Here is a 27,205-nt window from a genome sequence, read left to right as displayed (position 1 = left end):
TGACCTCCACAGCTGACTCATTTGTACTGTACATCTAGATAGTTTCAAAGTGTGTGGTGCAGCATTAGAATACCCTTTAACTTGTGAATCTCGACTGAACTGTGCATAATTGGTTGGTCAGCTCCTTTGCTAATTAGCGTAGCATTAATGTGTGCAGCCCTGGGCTGGTGTGGTGCCAGAGTCGCTGGGGGAGAGTGGGGGCTGGGTGGCTCTGCGGAGCAGCCACCATTAACACTGGCCCATAGGAAGTCTGCTGGGAGGTGAGAGTGCTCTAGACCCAGTCCAGCCTCGACTTGGGGTGAAGGCCTCGGAGCTCCCTCTGATCCATATCTTCAATGTCCTTGTGAAGGCGCGCTGATGCAGGCGCACAGAGCACCAGTGACGCTTCAGCAGCTTCCTCTGTGATCCCTCGCTCTGTAAACTCATGACAGGCATGCGACCCCTGCCACTCCTCAGCAGGCCGCCCTCACTGCCGGCAGGGCACTGTCTAACGGTGACTGATGTTGGCATGAGATGCGCTGCCAAGTGCCCTCGCCTGTGTGTCCAATCATGGATGTTGATTTCAATTAGCTCAATCCCATGCTCCAATACTGACCTCGCTCATTCAAGGGCTTTGTCTTTAGTTGCATTTTATCCTCTCTGCACATTGCCTCAACTGCCCCTCGGCACCACGGGTCAAATTGTTTGGTGTTTACGTGGCTCCTGGTAATGGTGGGTCTGTGGTTATGCAGGCCAAGACATTTCAGCAGAGCCAGCCTGCCAAGCCTCGTTGGTCATCAGGAGGTGGTGTAAAGGGGCAGGGGGTTGGGCTAATGATGTAAAAGCTACCCTGATAATCAGTCTGAGCAGTGGTTGGTCCTGATGGCTGGTGGCTGCCTGGTGCTAGGTTGATTGATGCTGGCCTGCGCTTCCATACAGAGCCCTGCCATGTGGACCCCACTGTGCAAACACTGTCACTGCAGTGAATCCCTTAGTTCCTTAAAGCCGAGATCAGTGGTAAGCTTTGTAATCTGCAGCGGTGACCAAAGGAGGTGTGTCAGGGGATCACAAACATGACCTGACAATGTTTGAGGATTTTCATTAATCACTAATAGTTTTGGAATTAAAATACTTGTAATCAAATTTTAGTTTTTAACATTTATTCAAGGTCTTTGCACAGCAAGTCCGTATTTTTCACCAAAAAATGTTTAAAAATAAATATAACCTCATGATCACGTTTGCACACTGACTCCGAAACCGCCTGTCATTTAAGTTTTTCGGAACGAGTTTGATTTGGTGCAATGTTTGCATTCATCAAAGGCGAGCAAATCGGACCCCTGACATCCAAAAGATTTTTGATGCTCCTTGATTAAGAGATGAAATCCTCCTTGTCCATGATGGCCTCTCAGGCTTGGATTGACCCAAAGTTATTTTTTTCCCTTTTTTCAAAAAGTGAGAGGACCACAAAATCACCCTCACTGCTCAACTCCATTTTATCTCCTTGTGCAAATGTTTGGAATCGGTGTGCAGAGACCCTTGTTGACAGCATTTTACGAGTGTTAATCTCTTATTACTGCCCCCAAACCTGCCTTATATCTGAGATTCAAAAGATTATAAAAACAGACTTTTCTGTTTTCCAACCTTTTATCAGACCTCAGCAATGAATTTTCTTGCTACCAGAGCCCATTGTCTGAGACCCGGTGGGAGGAGGCGATTTCTTTAAATATCCTGAATGTCACTGCAGTGGAGTGTAGGTCGGCTCTGGGGCCTGCAGACCAGAGCGGTGCTCCCCTCACCCATCCCATCCCAAACGCTGAGCTCAGAGTCAGAGATAAGTGCTTCTCCAGAGATGGCCCCTCTCCCTCAAATTGCCTTCCACATCTGTGTAAGAATGTCCACGATGTGCATGTTTAACATGTGACCATTAATCACAGTGAGACAGTCAATTAAAGCCATCAGAGCCACCGGGGCCAGAGCCAGAAGCTTCTGCAGACAGATCAGAGGACCACTTTCTACTTTTAGTGTGGCTGCAGTTTAAATCAACACTTCCTGGCTGTGGAGGATGACGGTGTTGTTCAGTGGACAAAGGACTGACCTCCTCACCAGGTCCTTGTCTGTTGGTTAACCTTTGTTTGTGCATTACTGGTGCATGAGTGATGTGTAGTCAAGTGAAATGTTTTTTATTAAGGGCTCTGTGATACTAACATGTCATTGTGATATCATCACACATGTCTGTGTTTTCATAAAAAAAAACAGTTGTTCTAGCTAGTTTATTTGGGTGTGGTAATTTATCTAATGTATAACTAGAATGTATTTCATGGCTTTGAATGTCACATTTTTAGTGTGAGTTTTTAATGTATGTGTTGTTGAATGTTTTGAACGCTCATAGAGAGATGCACACCTGTACACTGTACTGCAACTCAACCTGTACAAAGCTTCAGATTTTAGTCACATGGTTGGACATTTGTAAATTCGATCTTTTGTTTATCAGCAGAATATTAGAAATACCTTTGGATATAGTGTAGTCCAGCACAATACATCACTCTGACATCAGTGCTATGAATGACTGAATGAACCAACCCTTCGCTGCCAGTGTCAGCTGAACATTATAGGCTTGAGAAAAATAGGATTGCATTAGACTGTGCAGCTGTCCCTAATAAAGTGATCACTGAGTGTATATTGATATCAAAATGTTTGGCCCAGCCCCAGACTCTATAAGTGGTTTTTCAAATTGTTGGTATATGGAAAATGTTTATTTAATCAAAATAAAGTTAAAAAGTAAAAAAAAAAATCAAATGTAACCCTATGTTTATAATATCAATATTAATGATATAGATGTTACTTAATGTAAGGTATCAAGAGTAAAAGTACTCACTCTACTGCATCATTTCTCCTATCTATCTTATATTCTTATTTATGATTATGATCATTGTATTATCATTATTAAATATAAATTTAGTAGCTCATCAAAAGGAAACAGCTAAATAAATGATTATTATGTTGAGTATTTGAACCTATTATTGCATCATGTTAGAAAAGTGACTTTTTGTGACTGTAAAGTGTCTCAGTCAGTAAATATAGGTGCTTTTCAATATTTCCCCTTTAGAAAGAAAAGTAAAAGTACAAATGGAAATCAAGATAAAATGGAAATATTCGATCAAAGAACCTCAAAAGTACACTGGCATACAAATGTACTTATGGTAACAATTCAATTTTGGTTACTGCTTTGTTTAATATCCAATTTTAAATGAATATTTTCTTTATAGCTGATTAAAAAACGAGAACTCCATAAGTGATGTTAACATCATAAACATATTTGAAATGAAACTGAAGAAGTGACATTTAACCGTGCAGTTATCCTCATAGAAAGAAACCTCTCAGGTCATCAGAAGTGCAGCCTGCTCTTTTACTCTCTCTCTATCTGTCAGCAGGGCCTTTGTCATGGACACGAGCTATAGATAGAGTTGTCAAATCGGACCTGCGGGTCACCGGGTCGCGGAACCTCTTCACTTCTGTTGACCCTCAGACAGACAGATTTATACACTGTCAAGTCTGGGTGCGAGCCTGTGTGCTCCCACCGCAGCCGTGCCTTCTGTGATCGGAGACAACCGTAATAAAGACAACAGGCTTTGACCCCTGTCACTCTTCATTTCACCGGTAATTGTCATGATCGGTGAATGAAACTCGCATTTCAAACAAGTGCATTAGCCAAATGAGGTGAGGCGGGGACTTTGATGGGTAGCCTCTCAGTCCTCTTGTCAGAGATGGGCTGTTTGGAAAAAAGAAAAAAACAACTTGACTGATTTGCCAGTATAATCACAGTTAATTACTTGTAGCTCATTTGCAGATTGTTGTCAGCCCGATGGAGCGCAGTTTACCCGTATGACAGCTTAGTTAGCAGTCCAAAGACTTGTGAAATATCACACTTCACTATTTTTCCAATTCGAGAGCCATGTAGGGAATGTGTGAATGGAAATAGTGAGAATAAAAGATTCACCTCCAGCTGCAGTACCCACCGGGTATGTGTCATATTTCTCACAATAATAAAGAATTGTGACCTTGAATAAAAGTTTTTGTGTTTTGTTTCTATTTATTGTTGTGAGTAAAAAGACAAAAGTATTTTTTGTGTGCTCCATAAATTAGATGTTTTGTTGCTAAACAAGTAGTGCAGTAATTACAAAAACCAGGGGAACTTGGCGACCAAACGAGGAATAAATGTGAATTATTGTTGTCATGGCATCGCTGCATTTTCATCTCTTTTCATGTTACCCCATGTGGGTAAACAAGCAGTTGACATGAGTTAATTATTAATTAAACATGAAGCAGAAGAGAGGGAAGCATGAAGCAGTCCCTAAAGAGACCTCTAAACAAACGGGGCGTGGAGCAGGTACCAGCGCGACCCCGCTCCCAGGAGTGCTGTCTGTGGTGAGCCTGTCGACTCACTAATGAGCTGTTTGCAGAACTGGGTACACAGTGACAGTGACCTCTGACCTTCACCCGCACCGTCTGGAGGAGAGCGGGGAGGATTGGAGAAGGCAAACCTGCCCTCGCCGTGCTGCCTCTTCACTCCCTGCTCCTGGTCAAACGAGTTTTTGTGACGCCTCCTCAAGTTCTCGCCGAATGACTCACCGCTGCTGAGAGAGAGCAACGTTTCTCCTCTGCCTCACTGTGTGAAATTGACCCATGGTGCTTGATAACACTGAGCTGAGCAGCACACTCAGTTACATAATTACTATTGTAAAAAGGCCATAATGACCATAGACCTTCAGGCTCTATCTCTGCCCTTTTTTGAAATTACACTGATTATTTATTTTCTCTCTCATAAGTGTTTTTTACAGTGAAGGAGTACGAGAACGACTGGTTTGACAGTTTGACAGCGGGGGGGGGGGTATTGCTGTGTGGCATCTTCAAGATGCCAGCGCATCGTCCGCCGAGCCCAGCGACAGTAAAAACCCATCTAATTAACCCTCCTGCTATGACATCATGTGATGAAATTAAAACACATCATCTCCCTCTGGGTTTGCCTGGAAACAAATCCCCGACAATTCATTCGCTAAGCTTTAATTTTCAAACCTGTTTCAAAGGCCCGATGCAAAGATAATTACCAGCCTCATCTCGGGTGGGTTTTTGTGCCGTCCCCTCATTCATTAATAACGATAAGAGGTTGGAGGTTAAAAACTCATTTAATTGCCTTTATATTAATGGCATTATGAATAGCGGGAGTGTGGAGTCTAATTCTGTCCAGTAGTTAGTCTACATGCAGGGCCCCCTGGAGGGCCGCTCATTTTGCCAGAATTACACTACAGCAAACCTAGAATTAATGTGCACTGCACTTTAACGGCGATGACAAACATGCTCTCCAGCAAGGAATTATCTTGAGAAATGGCTGCGGAGACGCACCACTCTCCCTCTCTTTCTCCTCCACACACACACTCGCATACACACACAAACACACACAGGAGCGCAAGGAGCTTCTATTGCATCATGAATCCCCATTTTGTAAACAAGAGTCCAGTCCAACTCATGTTTAGATATTCTATTGCCTTTCAGGGCCCCAGTACTAATTAGAGCCTCTTTACCCTGATGTCCCGTAGAGGTGAATTCCTTCCCACCTCGGAAAAGAACTCAGAGTCGGGCACTGATGACTAAATTGTACTCTACTTAGGAATAATGATAATGAAAATGCCTTTCAGCCAAGTCATTTCACCCATGAATATTGCAAAGAGGTAATTTCAGCGAGGCGTTGGCATTTTAACTAATTTAAATTCCTGTTATCTCTCCAATTCTTTTTTCTTTATTTTTTTTTGGACTGGTTTAATGGTTACTGGAGCAGATTTAGTTGTGTATGCATTATGGTCATGAGAGTCTAACCATACGTCTGAATGCTAATTAAACATTTGAATAATGCTGAAAGCTGTAATAGTGTCTCAACATGGCGAATGTTACTCACTAAGCATATAAACCCTGATTTCCAACACAAACACGTGTTTGTTCTGTGATATATTTTGAAAAGATCATTTCAATGATTCGTGTTTCACTCCCCTCTCTCTGCACATCGTCACACTGTATGAATTTAAGGAAAAAGTTGGAGAATTTGTAGCATAATGATCCTAACTAAATAGCACAAGGAACTTATTAGTTTACAAGTATCACCAGCCAGAAATGAGGCCAAGGGGGGGATGATGAATGAGTATATTTCCCCAAGCAAAAGGCTGACCTGGATACTGCCTCCCTCCTCTGCTTCCCCGGTGCCAAGTGGGCCACCATTTTTCACTGGCCTCACACTTAGCCACGGACAGGCTTATTGGGGCCCGCGCTAACGGTAGCCCTGACCCGCGGTCCGCCTCCACCGCCAGCCTCGCTCTGCACTCATCCGAAAATTGTAATCCCTTCGCCAGGGCCCTGTAATTTGATCAAATAGCATGCACCCTTCCCCACCACTTATTGGCCAATTAAGTCAAGTTCTCACGCAGGGGGTCCAGCTGGCCCGGTGTTATCTGGGGATGAATTGATTGAAGCCATTCCACGTCTATGAACCCTACTTTAATGATGTAGGTGATAATACTTGTAATTCTTCTCAGTCAGGGGACTCATGGGCACAGCTGTTACCGCCGTAATCCTTGTCCTGATACGCTGAAGTACCAGTGAGGCATTAATCTGTCTCTCAGATTCTCCTCCGCCAGGTTTTTCTCCACCTTCTCCTCCCTCGCTCCTGCCTTTGCTTGTGTCTCAATGATAATACTACATCTGTGAAATGTGACACCGAAGAAGAAAAAGACGAGGCGTAACGCGCCGTTGTAGGGGATTCTGTGTTAACTATTATGCAGTGCTTGCATTCCCCAGTTCAGGCCCTGACCACTTTGTTAAAGAAGGAAAAAAAAAAAAAGAAAAGAAGAAGACACCCCTTTCCCTCTCCCCTCCCTGCCCCCTCCTCCAGCTAAACCATGACAACTTAAGGAGGATAGATTTAGGAGTGAAAAATCAATAAATACATGCATTACTTTCAAAGGCGGACATTAACATTCTAAAACAGACTTCTCTTATAATCCTGCCTCTAGCCATTCAGTCAAAATATCAAATTATCATAATGAGGTCTAACTGCATATAAATGCTCAGAATTAAAAGCAGAGAGGGAGGTTACACATAATGTGAAACTATCTTTATTTTACATCGCACAATATCTCTATACAGTCACACATCTATAGAGGAGCCTCGCTTTAAAATCGCAGCATTAATTTGCATCGCAGCACATTTCATTGTTGCTAAATCACCTCTATGACAAAGTGGCAGCAGGTATGGGCGCGTGTGTGCCCTCGTGCCTTTGTTTTACATATTTCTTCATAAAGGTGGAGTACTTTGTCAAAAATTAAAAATACAACAGATGACCTGAATTTTAGGCACATTATGCACAAAGGAGTTGAGCGTTGCTCTTAAGAGTGTCGACGTTGTCTTTTAACTTGAGATCAGAGAGTGAGAATTGCATAGAAATGAGTCTGTAAGTGGAGCCTCTATCCCTCCGAAGTTCCCTCGTTAGAGATGGGAGAGGAGAGGTTATCTTGCTCGGCCGCTGGAACCTGGAGCTGGATCCCCCTTTTTTTTTTTTTTTTTCTCCTCATCCAGTCAAATCGCTGCACTTTTTTCCCCCAGCTCTGCAGAGCCAAACACACACACACACACACACACTACCACAAACAGCAGCTAATAACACGCTCTAAGTCACCATTAGGTCACGATTAGGGTCCTCAGGGGTTGTGTGGATCCACAGGGGTCACAGGGGTTGCCAAAGCCAGGTGGAGTCTGGGACAAATTTATCAAGGGAATGATATCATGTAGGCTACACTTTAAAAGTAGCGTCAACAAGGGCAAACACATGCAGGCCAGCTGGTGCTCTGTCGCACTGACAACACTCACCTGCCAATATAGGATGAAGATATTTCCACTGCGGTTCATTACACAGCCTCGCTTTTGTCCTCCTCTCCTCACAGCCTTCGCTGGGCATCTACTGTCTGCACTTATTACAATAATTTTCACACATAAAATGTGCACAAGGCAGAATATCCATTTATCTGTGCCATTAAATTTACATTTCCAACTTCTGTAAAATGTATTCCCCTTAAAGCGATTGTGTCTTGTAGGGAAACATAAAATCTTACATTTTGTATTATGTGTGTAAACTTAAGTATACTGATAGAATTTGCAAATCACTCTGAAAATGCATTGAATAATAATGAATAATACATAACTGCTGAGCAAATGAGACGGGCCTGAGCTGCGGCGTGTTAGCGTTAGCTGAATGCCATTAAGGATCTCGATATTAGGGATGAAAAATTGGGTGAGTAAGCAGTGCAAGCAAGCTGGATCAGTCTCATGGTAAACAATTTAGCGCGGGGGCGTGGAGTAATTACTGCTTTCAGTCTCATTTAGAAAGCTTGTTTGGCGCTCGGGAGCATGATGTCACTACAATGCTGGATGCGTTTCTGGATTCGTGATGTGCAGATATGAACAGTGATTTAAGTGACAGGACGTTTGAGCTGTCATGCCAGCTTTGAACACTTCCCACCCCCCCCCACCCCACCTTTTTTTTTGCTCCGCTTCTAGACAGTGTCACGCCTACTTTTGTCTCAACACATATTGCTCAGTTTAGCTGCTACTTTTTCGTCTTACAAATGTGTGTCTGTGTGTGTGTGTGTGATCAGCAACCTTGAAGTCTGGGTATGTGTTGGACTGGATATGGGGTTCATTGAAAAAACAAATGAAGAGACACATTATGTACATTTATGTACATACATAGCAAATCAGCAAATCACCACTGGTTTGCATATATATATGTGTGTGTGTGTGTGTGTGTGGCTGCAGGATAAAATAAGCAACAAGCATTTTGAGCTTGTAAACACAACCAAAGAGGAGCGTCTGTTGGTTTCTGTCCTTATTATTTTTGGCAGGGTTGCATATGTTCCCTGTGCAGAGCCGCGCTTGATTATCATTCCAATCAGCAGAGGTGGAGAGAGTCACATTAATTTGTAGTAATTAATAGCACTGCTGCATCTGACAGCACATGCTAACGAGGCCCTTTGATTGTTTGGATCTCTAAGTGTGCCTCTCCTTGTTTGCATCACCTCGGAGGAATTCGTAATATCAAAGCTTAGCGCTATCTGATACTTGTCAAAATGCAATTTATAAAAGTTTAATTCTTTTATTGATTTAGTTTAGGTTTTGATGCCTGCAGTGTCAGCTCCCCTGGTAGAACTTAGTGGATTCAAATGCTTGTCACCAGCTCGGCCTCCTTTTTACTGAGAACAATTGCCATAGGCCAGCCCAACAGGCATGGTTTAATTGCCATTAATTAAAAGCATAAATCTTTTTCTTCAGTTGCTCTGCTCTTAAACAGGGCTTTGCGTATCTGCTTTTTTCCTGTGCTTGTCAGAATCCCTCCTGGCTAGTCAGGGGTCCCCCCCCCCCCCCCCCCCCCCCCCCGCCCCCCCGAACCCCCCCTCGCCTCCTCTCTTCCCCTCATCCTCCCCCCTCCGCACTCCCTCTTCCTCCCTCCCCTTCCCTCTCGGCTCACCAGACGTTTCTGGAATCATCTTTTTAACACACTCCTGCATGATCTGACATGAAGTGCGGGCAGCATGGTGATATTTAGTAAACCGGCTTCCTTCTTTATTGATGTATAATGAGGTCAAATGAATCCCCTCGTACGCATGCTTAGATGGCTCCTCGCCTCAAATCCTTTCTGACAGCGAGTAAAACAGCCGGCAAACACAACGCCGGCTCCCAGAGACATGGTTGTGAAAAAGCAGGGGAGAGAAGAAGAAAAAAAAACTCCTATACTTTGGCAATTTCCCTCCTGTCTAGTCCTTAATTAGACACTTATTACCCTCTGAACAGTATTGCTCTACTGCTTTAAGCCTCTAATACTGCAAATACTGGAAGGTAGAATTAACATTAATGCTGGGTTTAATATGAAATGACAGCTCTATTTACGCAAAAATAATATAAAAACACGCTTTGCTTTTTTTTTCTTACTCAAACATAACACCGTATCTTGTCCTACACTAGTTGTGTGATGGCTCAATATTTGGCGTCACTCAGAACAATGCACCATGCTTTAAAACAGGATCGCTGGCTTACTAGATTATCAGTGGTGTCAAAACAATTCAGTTCCCTCTCATTGCCAAGCCTCGTCCCCCTCGCCCGCAGCCTAGCGCCCACTGCTCCTGGGCGGCCACGTCACCGTCAGCGGCGCGTCCAGGCCCTGCGCCCCCATTCACGCATGTTAGCTCCTTTGCCGCATCTGCCAGCATTCGCAGCCGCTCCCCTGCGCAGCTGCATACATAGTCCGCGCTGAGGCTTCCCAGGCCTTATTAAAGCCAGGAGAGCGCTTCAGTTCAGGGTCATTGAGAGAGTGCGGCACATAAATATGTTCGGGTAGCACCATCAGCCGGTCAGTTTACTGGGGGTGATCGATGACGGTCCCAGTACGCTCGTCCAACAAACATCTTAAGCGGATGCGGTTTTTGCTTAATTGGGAGCTTTGCAGCTCAGATTCCAACGTATTTGATGTTGATGATGAAGTCCCAGGAAAGCCGTGAGATTCTTGTAAACTAAATGTGTATGTGTGCTGTCTTCATTCATACGCTGGTCAGAACTGTTACCCGTCAATTTAACCTGCAGAGCGCCCCCCCTCGCTTCTTCTCAGGGAGTATGATCACACACACATACACACACTCATGCATACACACATGCCCTGAGCTCATTTTTAATCCTCACAGCTCACTGTGAAGGCAGGAGGAAGTTCCAATTAAAATTAAAATAAGCTCTTTTAACGGTCTCTTAAATTGACAACTGAACAATGATTTTCGAATTGGTATCTGTCAAAGGTCTCGGAAAATCCTCAGTTGATAAGGCCCAACGCATCCAATTAGTAGCAGAGTAGGGCCTCAGCCAGTAATGATTTCCAGGTCCCTTAAGATGTGGCGCGGACACTTATTGCAAATTACTGACAAAGAGCCCTGCTGTATTGATGACGGGGAGAACAGCCGAGTCTCCATGTTCCCATCAGGTGGACGAGCACCTAGAGGGGCCTGAAGCAGAGCCCGGGTGTGTTTCTCTCTCTCCCTCTCTGCAGCCATAATGTGGCCTCGCTGTGCAGCTCATATATAGCCCCCCTGCTGACACGGACTCCGAGAGACCAGCCTCTCCTGACATGAGCCCCAGCTCAGGGAAAATGCTAATGCTACCGTGAGGGAGGTGTCAGCAGCGGATCATCAATAATGTCTGCAAGTTTACTGCCCTCTTCTAATTATAGCTCCTATCTCTCAGGGCTGCAGGAGGCTGCAGGGCAGCTCCTTAATTGAGCTGAGGTAGATTTCCTTCCCTATCATATGCACGGCCCCATTGTTTACAGTCCTTGAAACTGATTGAAAGGAATCAAAAGATTCACGGAGATGTGATCCGGGGCAGAATATATTTTGTATGCGGGAAGAATGAATAAAGGAGGATGATTCTTGCTGGTCAGGTAGGGATTTAGATTTGAAGGCCATGCTATAGCCAGAGGTCATATCATTTATTCTAAGCATTGATGCCACTGGAATAGTGTATGTGCTCTGTTTCACTCTCTGTGTTGTATAGCAGGCTGGTACCAGAGGGGCAAACAAGAGCAGCCTCTATGGCAGTCAAGTAACTACCGCTCTTCACCTCAATTATGGGAGTTAATGAATAGATAATCACATTTTGCATTTAGATATGCCGCTTGTGTGCGGTTTTTGTAACGCACATTTCCCCCACGCACAGTCTTCGGGGAGCATCGTTGCGGGTCCGCATAGCTCTCAGGCCATGTTGAGCCCCCCAGATGTTTCCACGAGTCCGAGGCTTCCATCCTGCTGTAGGCTCAGCGAGGAAGGTGCTGACCCTGGTGACCTGAGCCTGCTTCCAGTGGGTGAGAAATGGCTGCTCCATACTCTGTGCTTCAGGGTCAAATGGTTTGTAGTTTGTAGTTTCCTCTAGTTAGACAGTTGTTGCAAATGACTGCTGAGAACTGGGAGGGTTTGGTGGTGGTGGTGGGAAGGGGGGGGGGGGGGGGGGGGGGGTGATAACAGAGTACCTCCGGCAGGGAGGGGTCTGGGAGATGATCGTGCCTACATCTTCAGGAGTGCCCTTTTTCAATTCGGTCAGCTCTGGCTGTTGATTGGTGATTAACATTATAAGATGATGTTTTATCTTCATTTTTTAAAACATGCAAAAACATTAGATTTATCTGTGTCTGCTCATTGTCTGCATGCCGTTGTGATCCCCGCTAAACTTGTAGCCCTCTGCACGCCTGTGTTCCTTCAAGATGAGAGAGGCTTTGATTTCCCCCATCTTTGTGTCACACTGACTGGCATACTGTTTGACAGGTGGAGTTAAAATAGAGAAAATTGTGGATGGAAATTCGTCAGTCTCAATCTCTTGCCCTGGGCTGTAGGCAGCCGAGACAGAAGCCCACTGCTTTGTGTCAAATGTTTATCAAAGGGCCTGATTAAATTGCTGTGTTCAGGGTAACAGCCTAATAGAAGAGGAAAAACTGAAATCCTTATACCTTGGCGAGCAGTGCTTGTATGATGGTGAGCAGAGTAAAGCAGGGGGATACTGCGTTGCCAGAAGAAACCTCTGACCAGCTGGCTGTAAAGGAGGCTGGAATATCAAATGCCCTTTGTTGTCGCACAAAAAGAGACGTGAGCGCTGAGATCTGTTGTTGTTCTCACTTTCCTCTGTCTTCTCAATCATTCTTTTTTTTCCCTTTCTTGCTGGAGGAAATAAACCTGGCCCCTTTTGCTGAGGCCGCCTGGCTTCCCCTGGCCATTCCTCTCTGTTTTGTTTCAAAAGGGCAAGGCTCTCGAGCCTGAGCAGTTTGCCCTGCAGTCCCACGCCAGGGGCGATGCTTGCCTCAGCTGCTTCATCACCGGGGGACTGGGCTAACGTCTCCTGACTGCACTTAGCTGTGTTTCTCTGATACGGTCATATCACATCAGCACGGGCACATGTGACATTGCATCCCTTCCTAACTTTAAGCAGTTTGTTGCCATCCATTGTCTTTCTGCTTTTATCTTCCCCTTTTTGAGTGATGTTATGATTTGTTGCAATATTTTCTGGCAGCGGCGCTGCCACACGTTTGTGTCGGATAACAGGGCCTATTACAAGATCTCTCGATCTGGCCAGTTTTCCCCTACAGGAGACAGAGAGAGCTACGCCTCCCCCTTCCAGTTTTTTTTTTCATCCTAACCCTCACATTTGAATTTCTAGATAATAGGCTTTGACTTCTGGCTGCACGTTTATGGGTCTTTTCATGTTATCAGCTTAGCTCATAGCGTGGAGCTGAAGAACACAGACTCCTAGTGACAGGCCAGCCAGTCAGCAAGGCGAGCCTGTCAGGATCTCTCATACACTAATGATTTCCCTTTAGTCTATTTTCTGTCTCATTGGCCGTTTCCTTCAAAAACAAAATTGCTCATTTAAATTCTCATGCCTGGGGCATTTTGGTCTTCAAATATTGTTGGAAAGTGAAAGGATTAGGCAAAATATGCTTTTTTAAAATGTTAATATATTTTCTGGTTCACTTTCTCCTCTGAGGCCAATTAGGGAATTTCTGCTGGCTGCATTAATGTCAAACTGACATCCCCAGCTATAATTACACTGTGCTTGAAACCTAACTTTCACTTGTGGGTAGATGAGTGTGCCTTGCAGTGACACAGAGACTCGCTCTGCCAGCTTTTGATCATTTAATCATTGCTTGCTTTCTTTCACTCCTTCCTCCCTTGCTTGCTGATGATTTCACCTTTTATTCTTTCTGTTGCAAAATGCAGTGTTGTGTTTCATTATTCACCGCCGCATTTTGCAGGGTTCATTAGTGACATCATGGCGCCTGCTCACAATAATACGAGGAGAATGGGACGGTCTCCTCAGGTGCAGCTACCATATGTACATTGTTTACTCGCTTGACTCATGATTTACACTGTGTTGTTTGTGTTTTTTGATGGTGCTGGGAGTGAGCGTGCCGTCAGGAATTGAAGGACGGGTAATGCGTGGCACAAATGCACCATGTCTTCGCTGCAGTTCTGTGTCAAGACCAGGGAGACGGTTAATGACGGTTAACGCTTTCACCATGATGCACAAAGTGCATCTCAAACCTAACGGCAGATTCCACTTGTGATTTGATCTCCTTTGCCTTTTTCCTGCCACTCTCTGTAGAACCTCTGACATTTAACACAGTTTAAATTTAAGTGAAAAGGTAGAGTCGCATAATAACACAACGTAGTGCTTGAATATAAAATATCTTCCGTATTTTATCTTAAGACAAAGATAAATATTGATACTCGACACAGTTATGAGGGATGAAAACATCCAGCATTCAGTTGAAAGTTTGGTTCACTCACATGGCGTCATGGTGTTTTGTTTACGCTGTAGCTGGTGAATAAGAACAATTCCAGGTAGCATGTTCGAGACTTGAATCTACTACTTTTTTTTTTCTTTTCGAAAAACTGGTGAAAAGCTTCAGGAAAGCTGAATGTCATGTTTTGCTGACATGTGTTTATGATGATGTTCAGATAGTAATCAGACATCAACACCAGTTTTTACACCAGTAGAGGTTGGGTTGTCTGCACAGCTTCACAACTGTAGCCAAACTTCACTGATTTCTGACTGCGAGGGGCGGACCCTCGTGAATGAGCCGCAGCCCTCCCCATTTAGCCTCCAACAGCTTGACAATAGTGATGCCAATCAACTTAATGACCCGGTGATTGTCTTGGATTTCCATGACCACGTGTTGGACACCATCAATCTGTTACAGAGTGTAGCTGTGTCTGGCTCTGGGGAGAAAAGAAAGAGAGAGAGGGAGAGAGAAAAAAAAATCACACGGCATAGTTTGACAAAGTGCACACGAGCTTCCTCAGCTATTTGTAATGTCCATCGGCCGACCCCTTCCTCCCCTTCCCCCCTCTTCCGTCTTTTCCCCTCGCCTCGCTCTGTTTGCATTGTTTTACCCTTTCGTTTGGACTTCAGGTAATAGGAAATGGCACTGACCCCTCCTGATCCACCCGATTACCTTCGTGAAGCGTGAACATGGTACGGAATCACACATCAGGAGACGAGTTGTAATTATTTTTGCGATGCCATCAGCATGGATCAATCACTCAGGGAGGCTGCTAGTGGAACGCCGCTCGCAGCCATGGATGGAGCCAGCAGCGACCCTCTTTGACTGACAGCTTTGGTAATTAAGTGATTGTATAGACCCCTCCGACTGTTATAACAACCTTGTCAGGGCCAGTCTGCGTTTGGAGCACACTTGAATCAATGTGTTCTCTGCTCCCTGAGCATTTCTGATCATGTAACTCAGAGAGGAGGAGGAAAAAACACAATCCTGTGCAGTGACATTGCTTTCCTTGAATATTTGTCATGGCAGCATTAAAAAACCACACTTGCTGCATGAGTTTTAGGGATATTTCCTTCTCATAAAAGAGCAGAAATGTTAATGCCCAGTGTGCTCACCCTCGACGAATAAAAGTATATTTACTCTCCCTTCTGCTTTATCATATTTTGAACTGTGTGGCATGGAATAATTCTAACCTGCACTTTAAATTGAACTTGAATGCCACATGTTTCATTACTGCACGAGTGGAAATGACGTTTCGAGGTTGGAATAATCGACATTACGTCCATCCTAAATGTCAGATCGCTCTCACGCTGCAACCTTTAATTCCAAAGCTTCTGGGATGTAATTTTGCGTTGAAATTTGATTCCCATCATCGCACCATCTTAGCCTTTTTCCATCACACTGAAATGAAAAATGTTATCCGTTTGCCAGAGGAGAAGTGGCTTGTCCTGCATGTGTAATCTGATCGCTAATGTGCTTGTGAAAGAGAGTAATTGGCACGAATGTTCCCCCAGCTATCACAACATCCACCACACTGACAGTGCAGCCGAACTCAAAGTCATCCTTTAACAGGGTTAGATGCTCTTTTATATGAAAACTGCGATGTGGTGTTAATAAAGTTGTTCATTTACTCACATCCTCTGCTCACATCCTGTTTTGTAGTTGTTTGAAAGTCGGAATATCTTCAGCATTAACAAGCAGTACTCGAATACATACACTGATGCAGTTTTAAACACATATTAGGTCATTTTAAAGATTTATCATGCGCTTTTCAACAGTTTTAACTTTATCTCCACCGATAATGGACGACTAATGATATAACACAACTGATAATGTCTACACATGCCTTCATTCGTAAATATGACACAATATAAAATATTTATCCATTTTGATTATTTACAATATTACCACAGCAACTAAATACAGTTATTTAGTTTATTAAATGTTAAATGAGAATTTATATATTTGTATGTCTTCCCTCTCCATGACAGCTGAGCTTCATGAGGATGAAGGCCATGAGATGCCGCTGAATAAATCCATTTAGAGAGTCTCCAGTATTTTAATGTCATGATCATTACAGCTCTGTTAAACTGTTTTCATTCATTCATTAACTGTCAATGCAGCAGTAAAATATGCTTTGTTGTAAATCGTAAACTTAAAAAATACTTTAACAATAACAATCAAACCATTGATCAGTGTTGAACGCTGCTAAAATTAGCCATAATGTCAAATGATTCTTGAATAATTAAATAAGATTACGTTTTTTTTTTAGCCTCAATGATGAACATGACCTTGAACGTGACCGTTCTGTAAATTCCGACATTGTTCTTGGTGTGGACGACGCTTGAGTTGTCAGTTGATGTAAAGTCATGTCACTGTGCCCTGATTGACAGACACTTTCAGAGCTTCTTCAACTTCATCGGAGGTCCTAAGGCTGCTGCACACAGGATTGTCAACTCTTGACCGATTTTAAAAATTAGACCAAAGACATAACAACAGATTCAACCGATTTTTAATCTCATAATCATCAGAACGCACACACTGGATGATTTGACCAGATCGTAAACCACACATTTGCCTTTGTAGGAACATTTTTCTTCATCTTCTTGTTCTTTTTTTTTTTTATGGCAGTTGGCAAACAACTTGTAGGCATTACTGCCACCTTCTGATCTGGAGTGTGGAACACTCACTTGATCAAATGAAGAAAAGCAAACATGGAGGAGGGCTGAGGTCGTGTGTTCCGTTTTGCAGAGAGGATTCTGTCATGGCTGAGAAGGTGTATACAGTTTGCAGCACAAGCTGGAGGTGGTTGGAAATGTATTGATGTTTTTGGTCACAGCTGTGCAAGTATGCAACATCTGGTTGGTGATGTTTTCTGGTCAACTCTCGCTCGCTCTCGCTATTGTGGGTTTTTTGTCAGAGACGATTATTGTAAATATGCAACATGCAATATCCAACAAACTCACGATCTGAGACTGGGGAGACTCTGACTCAATCGGTGGGATTAAGATTATTTTCTAAACCCTTCACACTTAAGGATTATTCGGGCAGAAGATCAGCACAGAGTGACCCCTGCGATTGTCGGAAAAGAGCAAATTGGGTCTAAATCCTCAAGTGTGCAGCAGCCTTTAGTTGAGAAAATTCAGTTATACCAACATAAAACAGTTTGCAGGTAAAGTACACGATTTTGGAAGTTATTTTCTTAGCTGCTGTTCCAATCATTTACATAGCTTTACTTCTGCATAGGAAGAACTGGAAAACTGAAAATCTAAAGTGTGTGAAATGTATAGATGAGATGATTGAAAAAAACAAGTTACTTGTATCATGTGTTATTCACACTGACCTGTGCCTTATTTGGATGAATAATTGTAAACAGTTAAATTAGTTAACTAGGTTGTATCCAGAGAAAAAAACCCTGATCAACAATGTGAGACTAAAGTGAAATGTTTTCAGAACCAAACAAAGGAAAATAGAATTATTCAACATGTCTAACCTGAGCCCTCAAAGAGCCATTTAAAGTTGTGTCAGAAGGTTAAGACTGCAAAATGTCCATATGGTCTATAAATCAAACTATGGTCCTCACAAATATAGAAATACAAGTGCACACACACACACATACACACTGATTATTTTCTCTGGTCTTGAAATCTGGAAAGAAATTTCACACAAAGTTAATTTTCTCTCATCTTACCAGAAGTAAGTCGTCATTGCAACAGGCTGATTTGCTCCAACATAGCTGCAGGATTTGAAAGGATTTGATTTCTTTGGTACTGTGAAGAATCCGGCAGACTGAACATTTCAGGGCGAGTTGGCTGCTGGAGGTTTGACAGCTCCAGCCACTCATCCTACAGTATTCCTCCTGCATGGGCACATAAAGCATTAAGCCTGTTTAACCTTTAATAAACACATTTCTGCCACTTTATCCATCGACAGAAGTGACATCTGGCTGACGTGGGTTTGATTGGTCACAACGATCTTCTGACTTTGAACTAGAAATCACACATACCGTTAGTCAGCTTGTCCTGTTGCAGCCTTTAATCGATATAATTCCCTGACCATCTGTCAGCGACAGCCCTGTGTGGATGAGCTGGACAGTAGCAGTCTGCACATGCCACTGTTCAGGACAATTACACATTACGACTCTGTGATGAATACAATATGTTACAGATTAAATCTGTCTCGCATATTCCAGTTTCACTGTTTGCAAGTTGGAAAATAAATAAATAAAAACAGATTTATGACCATGAGTATAATTGCACACATTTTTTTTTTCAAAGTAATTTCAGTTTGAGCACATTTTTTTTTATAAAACTCAATTTTATTTAGTTGATAATTTGTTACATTTTTATTAGAAGTTATAAGCAGAAAATAATAAGCTTGTCTCTATAAGTTACAGTTTCATCTGTGTCATGATTACAGATGAAGTTTGATCATGAAAAATGCATCAAATCATTTTAGAAAAAGTTTAGATTCCAATAATGTTGATGTTCTTTAATTGGCTGTAAGTGTTTCTGTTCATCGAATTGCTCTGAAATCAACAATGTAATTTTTGTAGACTTTTGGATCGGTCTCCATTTAAACAAGTTTTAAAACAATTGATTTAAAAAGTTGTTGTCATTGTTCTTGGTGTTTGTGGATCATGAGTCATGTTCCCTGATTGACATCCACATTCAGAGCTTTATTCAGCTTGAGCAGAGGTCTTAGTTGAGCAACTCGAGTTGTACCAACACTAAGATTTGCAAGTAAAGTTCAAGTTCAGAGTTATTTTCTTGGATTAGTTGCTGCATCTATCATTTCTTAACAAGTAACGTTACAGCACTGTAGACAGTTAAAGTAGAAATCAATGGGACCTGTAATGTTCTCTGTCATGACAAGATAATTAAAAGTAAAGTCAATAGTATCCATTAGATTTTGACTTGGAGCTTTTTAGGTAGTTGTAACACTCAGTTTAATTTGGTTGTGCGTGACGTTTTTATTCAACTTTAATTTGAAGTTAAAAACAGATGAAACTCTAATTTATGGAGTCAATTCTATTCTGTCTTGTGTCAGATTGATGAAAAAATGCATCAAATATATCAAATCTTTTTAAGGAATACTTTTTATTGAAATATATTTTTTACGCAAATAACTAAACTGAAAATAAAAAAAGGGAATACCTATTTTTTCCACTTGCATATTTTCCACACGAAGCATTACTGGCCTCTCGTCTGTCCTGGTTGGATCCTGGTTTTCATGAAGCTGGTCACTGTGTAATCTAATTCAAAAACAAATGAAAGTAAGAGGTTGCCATAAGTCAGTGAACGCATCGCTCATTGATTTGCAGTGAGGGGTGTGCGCGAACTAATTTGAACCTATTATTATGTTTTATTTTTTTAACAACACCGTCTGCTGCAGACGAACCCCCCTCCCTCCCGCAGTGAGTGTGAGTCTCTCTCTCCCCCTCTCTCTCTCTCTCTCTCTGTGGAGCCCAGAGGTCGCCAGTGGTGAAGTGACAGCTTACACGCGAAGCCGCCACGGAATCAATACGGTGCCAGCCACTGTTGCAGCATCATCATCGACCATCAGCCGAGGCCAATAAGACGATGGTCTAACTGGTTGCGTTCAATGTGCTCCCGCGGTGCCTTAAAGCCAATAGAGCCATTGATTGTCCCTGTTCGGCCGCTGATGAGTTGACTGACGTGTTTAAACATCGCTCTGATCCCATCTGAGCCATTTGGAGTCGGGTTTAGAGAGGCCCGATTCCTGCTGCAGATACTCTGACAGACATGTTTCTGTCGTGTTGCTGCTCTAACCTGACTGTGGATGGTGTCAGTGATAATCGGAATATCAGCCTCTGTGGTTGAAATGGTTGATGAGACTGTGAAGGTTCAGCCGAGGCCTCGCTTTGCTCCTGAGCTGCACTCTGTGTCGCCGCCTTGTGTTCAAACTGTGTCTGCATCTGCAGGCGGGAGGTTCCACATCCACTGATCCTCATACATACTTAAGACATTCACAATAATAATACAACACGTCAATAAAACCGTTGAATTCTTTATGTTTAATCTCTTCTACAAAACACAGTTTATTTTTTAAATCCAATTGATTTCTCAAATCATTATTTTAAAATATCCAATTATTTTAACTCATTACTGTGAAAAACAAAACAATAATGTTCACTCAATATTTTAGCACATGTGGCAAATTTAAATCGATTGTAATTAAACGATTTTGAAGCTTGGATTAAACATATCATGCGGATTATTAATTCAATTGAACGGTTTTACTTTCTGGTGCAGACGTTAAAAACCAGACATAATTTATTTTAAAATAAACTCATGTGTTTTTTTTTTTCTTAAAACTTAAAATGCATTTAATGAGGATGCATTCAACAAAATCGATAAATAGTAATACACAAACAAAATGCATGCGATTAAAAATAAAAGAGCAATTAAATGAACAAACCTACAAGTCGGGATTTCTGCAAATCGTGAACAGCAGCATTCAAATCTCTATTCGCCTCCCTCACACCACCGATCAGCATCAGCACCGCGTGCATCATCGACCTGCCGGAGAAGGAGAATAAAAATAAAATCTCATCCGGCTCCATGATTCATTCCTGAATTTTGCAGAAAGTGAGTGAGACTGTGGAGACTGAGGAATCCACTAGAAAGACTCCGACAAAATAAAATGTGGAACACACGAGCTCACACTCACCTTTCTATGAGAAGTGGCATTTCCCATGAGCAGGCATCATCCAACACACACACACACGCACACACAGAGGCTCCGCACATTTTCCTCCGTATCCTGCAAAATCAACGTCGGGGGAAAAAGTGGTGGATTTCCATCCACTGCCTTTGAACGCTCATTAGCGCCTCATAATGACTTTACTAATTAGGATGACACGGTTATTAAGAAGACGCGCCGTCATGACAGACACCAGCTCTCCTCCCCGTTCCCAAATATGTCGACCTCGCGGCTCTTGCATCATATCCATAACGATGGATGCCACGCGTGACACCGCAGCCGCGCGTCAGGGCGCGATCGTGGCCTCAGCCCCAGCTTTTTATTAATATTACTTTCTCTTAATTATTCTTTTTTATATATATATATATAAATCCACAATCAGATGTGGAATTTGACAAAGTAAAAAAAAATAAAGCAACAGTTGAGCCTTTCAAACTATCACTCACAGTTTACAGGCTTTGAAAAGTTGAACTGGGAAAATACAGCTCAGTGATGTGTGGAAAGGGGAAAAAAAGACGTGTATAATTCATCCTACCAGGTTGCTGGAACTGTTGGAGCTGCCACTGTGGATTTTGCCTTTTAGTTAGAGTTTTCAAATTATTTAAACCTTTTTAAACCTTCTTCTCCTTTTTTCCTTCTTAATTCTCTCTTTCTCCGTCGCTGCTAAGATTATTTCACATAATGTGTTTCCTGCATGGCCTTAAAGCACATGCATGTTTTTTTTTAACTCCTATTTTTTAAAGAGCTATTCTAGAATTAAACTCAATTCAATGGTTGGCTTGAACTGTCTGGATAAAGAAACAACTCCCTGATTGGTGAGGTGCCGGAGCCGGTCAGGATGCAAGCCAATGGCAGCAGGAGGAAGGTGGTGGTGGGGAAGGGAGGGATGGAGGGAGGGGAGAGGAGGGAGAGAAAAAGGCGTCGTGTGTTTATTATAAAGGAGAAAATATTAATTCCCCCTCGCCGTGGGCCGTGACGTCAGTATAGGAAGTCATTGTAGAGCAACACTGGAGCGATTAGCAGCAAAAAGGGGGAGCCTGATGTCGAGGAGTCAGCCCTGTGTATATCTCTCTATACGCCTCAACTTTTAACACAAAGTTCAATATCCAAACACTAAAAGGGACGTGGACCAGGCTGCGCAGAGCCGCACTTTGCTTTTACGCACATCCACTGAATGTAACGTCTTGGACCATATAGGCTGTGTGAGCGTGGATTTTGGGTTTATTTATTTTTTCCCCCTAAAACATAGGCTATTTTTTCTTTTTTTTTTTCTAATTTGTAACTCTGACTTTATTTTTCTTTGCGCCGGAGGAGAAGCATCCCTCGCTGTTGTTATGAAGACGTCTTCACTGCTTTCTTAACATGGAAGGATCCAGCGGGTCGAGTTTTGGGATAGACACTATTTTATCCAGCGCCTCTAACTCTGGTAACCCCGTGCTCATGAACGGAGATTTCCGCCTCGGCGACAGCAGGACGGCGGATTTCAGGAGCCAGGCGACCCCTTCGCCATGCTCGGAGATAGACACGGTGGGGACGGCCCCCTCATCCCCCATCTCGGTCACCATGGAGCACGGCGCCGACGCGCATCTGGTGCAGGACGGCAGCCTCCAGCATCACCACCTCCACCACCACAACCAGCAGCAGAGTCTGCCGCTGTCGCCCCAGCAGCAGCAGCCGCTCGCCGGGGCCGGCTGCGCCCCGAGGACTGCCACCTCCTCGTTTCTAATCAAAGACATTCTGGGCGACAGCAAACCGCTGGCCGCCTGCGCACCTTACAGCACCAGTGTATCCTCACCGCATCACACACCAAAACCAGAAAGTGCCACGGCTCCGGACGGCTTCAGGCCCAAGCTGGAACAGGACGAGAGAGGGGGCAAGTTGGACAAAAGGGACGACATACAGAGTGACATGAAATGCAACGGTAAGAGCAGGGAAATCTGATTTTTAAAATATATTTTCTTTTATCGTGAATGTAAATTCAGATTAGTTGAGGGGCTACAAAAAGTAGCCAACACAAACACCCGTAGACCAGGGATGCACCAGTACCAATTATACCAGATATAATAATTCAAATAAGGTTTTTAATAACATTATTATTCAGTCTGACTCGCTGGTTGTGATCCTGCTTTATTAGTCTAATAGATGTGGAAACAGATGTAAGCCCGTGATGTTCCCCTCGCGCTGGGCCCTCCCTAGTGGGTCAATTAGAGAGATTATTGTTCTTCCTGGAGGGGGGATCACGGTGCACCGAGAGGCAGCTACAAATAGAGATGGATTGACGTATTGATTTCTTGTTTTCTGAAGGAGAAAGAATAAATAAATAAAAAAAACTTCAGGTGACAAATTCAGACACATTTCTTTTTATCGCTTCAGCTCCACCACACGTGTGTGTGTGTGTGTGTTGCACTTGGAGCAAGTTGGTGAAAGTTTGTAGACTCCAATTTCGTTTAATTGGCTCATGCATTCAGGCTGAAATAAAATACAATTTGGAGACATGTGTAAGAGAGATCATTTCCAAGCAGGCCTAACCCTGTTCATGTTTACCTCCCTCCTCCACCACCACCTCCTCCGCCTGGTCCTGTGCTTTTGGACTAAAGAAGAGGGCGACCGGGAAATCTCCAGTAGCAGAGACAGTCCGCCGGTGCGCTCGAAAAAGCCTCGCAAAGCACGGACAGCCTTTACCGACCACCAGCTCAACCAGCTGGAGAGGAGCTTCGAGCGACAGAAATACCTCAGCGTGCAGGACCGCATGGACCTGGCCGCGGCTCTCAACCTGACAGACACACAAGTCAAGACCTGGTACCAAAACAGACGGTAAGCAGGGGGCCAACATCACGATCTGTTTTGTCCTGGAATAAAAGTGGTGAAAAAGTAAACCCAGCCAAGGCTATAGGCAAGACCTACTACACCACTTTATCTATTCATTTTAAAATTCATATTAAATATTATTTCTGACATATTACAGCAATTTCTGCGCTGTCACATTCATCAGGGAATTAAAATGTGAGGTTCTTCGTGTTGCTGAATATATTTTCTTCAGCCATTTGTTTGTCGGGCCTGTGTTTTAGAACTGCATGTGCACTGTACATCTACGTGTAAAAACCCAGTGAACAAGTATGCAGAGGAAACGCGTGGGAAACATTCATTTTTCTTACTGTAACATTTTTGGTTTGCTAAAACAAAACAACTACAAAACCCTGTTCATGTGCTGAATACGTGGACACACACTTAAGGCTGATATAAAGAAATATTCATAATTAAGTTATTTGTCATATAAAGATGGATATTTCCAGGAAAAAAATAGTTCTTAATTGTAAATTGTTATAAAATGTATATTTGAATTAAATATATTTTTTTCCTGGCTGTACGTTTTGGTTCACAGCTTCATTAAGGCCTGTTGTTCACCTTATATTTAAACATTAACTCACCCATGTATATTTCCAATGATTGGAATTACGACCACTTGGTGTCTGTCGTTCTTCCCTCCTCGCTGTAACTGCTGGAATGTTCAAAATATCAAGGCTTTAAATCTGTATGAACAAATATCTGTTAATCTGCTGTCACTTTAACACTTTGCACACCACATTTCAAAGATAAGATTCAGATAGATCAAATAAAAAAATCAAGGTTTATTTCTATCCTTTATTATTGAGCACACATATTACCAGGCCTTATGTGTTCAGACACTTTGGACCGCAGCACATCATGACCTCAGACTACAGTGCCTTGATATTTTCTTTTCTTATTTTTTTCCTAATTAAACCTGAACTCTAAATTGCTGCCTGTGATAATTAGACCTCCTCGTGCCAATTAAAGGCCGTGTGGGACTGAGGTGTAGCTCGCGCTGATTGAATAATTCATCTGTTGGATTTGGTTTCAGGACGAAGTGGAAGAGGCAGACGGCTGTGGGCCTGGAGCTGCTGGCTGAAGCAGGAAACTACTCGGCCTTACAGAGAATGTTCCCGTCGCCCTATTTCTACCACCCGAGCCTGCTGGGCACCGTGGACAGCACGACGGCGGCCGCTGCGGCCGCGGCCATGTACAGCAGCATGTACCGGACTCCTTCCACACCGCACCCCAGCCTCCAGAGACCTCTGGTGCCCAGGGTGCTCATTCACGGCCTCGGGCCGGGGGGGCAACCGGCACTAAACCCCCTGTCTAACCCCATGGCCGGCACACCGCATCCGCGGTAAAAAACAAAACAAAAAAAGAGACGATATAAGACGATGACCAGACACCTGGTTGAAGACGTGATGTGAGTAACTGCATCGGAAGCACATTGCAGGACTTCACTCCCCCTCTCCCCTAAAGAAAGACCCATTTAAAGACATTTACAGAAGTAAAGGAGGTATTTAATATAGGCCCAGATAAGCCTGAAGACTCTGTCCGCCCGAGACACACAGGACTGCTCATGTCTGATTGTTTGTTTGTTTGTCTTTTGTACAAATACACTTACATTAGCAAATAAACTTATAAAGTTTATTAGATGGAGAAGAACTGAATGAATAAAGAAGTAATGATACTAATCCAATTCTACTGATGCTTCTATTGAAATGTGAATCCAAATTTCATAAATCAAACTTCATGCAGCAGGACCAATATTCAAAAATCAAGAAACTATTTCAACAAAATCATGAATTTATTCATGACATACTCAATAATTCATTGTAAACCGGATTTTATCTAAATGGAACCTATCATTTAAATCGTGATTTTCAATTATAAAAAAAGTTTACATTTACAGTGGCATTTAGTTTAGTGATATCATTTTATTCAACAATCACTAATGTTTGCTACTGTAACTGTTTTAATTTAACCCAAGCTGATTTAAGTGTTTCCCAATAACAATAATAATAATAGTAATAATAATAATAATTATAATAATAATCTCGGTTCGTTCATTTTTTTAGGCTGACATAATTTTTATGACAGATATGGATCAACGTAAATCATCAGTTAGCAGCATATGGTGTGTAACTAGAAGGACGTTTAATTGAGTTAGAAACTAGTGATCAGGGGTCAGCCTTCATATTTACGTGCAGCATATACATATGGATGCGCAGCAGCTGATTGGTGGTGGTGGGGTGAGTGGTCTCGGGGTCTACACTGGGAATGTGGCCTTGGCTTAGCAGCTGTTCCCTGGGAGCACAGCAGACAATAAGCCTGAATTTCTCAGCGTGAGCGAGCAGGCGCACGGATCAGGAGAAGAAGCCTCCAAGAAAACAAAAAAAAAGAAAAGGAAAAGAAAAGAAAGAAAAAGCGCAGATAATCTGGTCATTCTCTTTAAACAGTAGCTTTTAGTGAACTTGTTTCAGGAAGTTTTAACAATCTTTTGTGCACATTCAGTTTTTTTTCTCCTTTAGTGCCTCTTTTAATTTTTCACCTTTCTAAACATCATTTTTTATGTTTATGATTTTCGCAGTAAATACCAAATCTTAATTTATTTCCTTTACGCGCTTCTCCTCTGTGCTTGTGCACTGCGGCATGATGCTGGATTTAGGAACAGGAGTGAACGAACACAGCCCGGGACTGAAATCTAATGTTATAGAGGCTTTGATTTTATTTAGCCTCATTTGAGTGCGCACCGGGGAGAGTGCGCCGAGGAGGCGCTGCGTGTGAATTAGTGCCTCGGGGCTCGTTTGTTTGGGTTTCTTTTCTTTGAGCTAAATTGACCTTTGCTGGTTTATATATAAGTATAAAAAAAGAGGACTGCATGCAAACCCTCTGCAGCGCTGCATATTTAATTATCCCTGTCCATTTCTATTTGTGTGCGTAAACACGGTCTGGAATTCTGCAGATTTCATGCACTATTGCTTTTGCTATTTTTTGTTATCGACATTTGTACTCTGGTCATATTAGAGGAAAGACAACAGTGCTGCATTTGAATGAAAAGTCAGAGCGGCCGCGCACAAGCCCGCAGACGCACGACAGCGGTGCCATGTGCCAGTGGAGGCAGTAAACACAGGCTTAAGTTTAGCTGCTTCTTAATACTTTGAACACATGTTAATGTAACCTGTTTAAAGCCGCCTGCTTGTCATTCACTGCATGGACACTCGGTGCAGAAACAGCCCCGCTGCTTTCACTCTCTGCACC

General features: G+C 42.9%; 1 protein-coding gene and 1 long non-coding RNA gene across 3 annotated transcripts; one reads left to right on the top strand and one right to left on the bottom strand.

Moving 5' to 3' along the window:
* Nucleotides 1-12,112: 12,112 nt before the first annotated feature.
* On the bottom strand, nt 12,113-21,967 carry LOC138407254 (uncharacterized). 2 transcript variants are annotated; one of them, XR_011240681.1, is made up of 4 exons: nt 20,828-21,967; nt 18,393-19,640; nt 18,078-18,245; nt 12,113-14,822 (listed from the first exon to the last, which is right to left on the bottom strand). It is a non-coding gene; the product is annotated as an uncharacterized lncRNA (long non-coding RNA). The 2 variants fall into 2 exon arrangements; XR_011240682.1 differs by having other exon boundaries at nt 20,832-21,967.
* A 100-nt stretch (nt 21,968-22,067) lies between these two features.
* Nucleotides 22,068-25,638, top strand: barhl2 (BarH-like homeobox 2). The gene is made up of 3 exons (XM_020080704.2): nt 22,068-23,033; nt 23,710-23,926; nt 24,993-25,638. Exons 1-3 carry the CDS (start codon nt 22,475-22,477, stop codon nt 25,303-25,305), a joined length of 1,089 nt encoding a protein of 362 aa, XP_019936263.1. The 5' UTR covers nt 22,068-22,474; the 3' UTR covers nt 25,306-25,638.
* The last annotated feature ends 1,567 nt before the right edge of the window (nt 25,639-27,205 follow it).

The sequence above is a fragment of the Paralichthys olivaceus genome, chromosome 3 (genome assembly GCF_024713975.1).
Source record: "Paralichthys olivaceus isolate ysfri-2021 chromosome 3, ASM2471397v2, whole genome shotgun sequence".
NCBI lineage: Eukaryota > Metazoa > Chordata > Actinopteri > Pleuronectiformes > Paralichthyidae > Paralichthys > Paralichthys olivaceus.
This window is presented reverse-complemented; position numbering and strand designations above follow the sequence as displayed.

What these genes read in the sequence shown, in the direction of transcription:
- barhl2 (XM_020080704.2), top strand. Translation starts at nt 22,475, where the DNA reads ATGGAAGGATCCAGCGGGTCGAGTTTTGGGATAGACACTATTTTATCC. An exon ending in GAGTGACATGAAATGCAACG is followed by an intron (nt 23,034 to 23,709) that starts GTAAGAGCAGGG and finishes TTTGGACTAAAG; the next exon opens with AAGAGGGCGACCGGGAAATC. An exon ending in ACCTGGTACCAAAACAGACG is followed by an intron (nt 23,927 to 24,992) that starts GTAAGCAGGGGG and finishes ATTTGGTTTCAG; the next exon opens with GACGAAGTGGAAGAGGCAGA.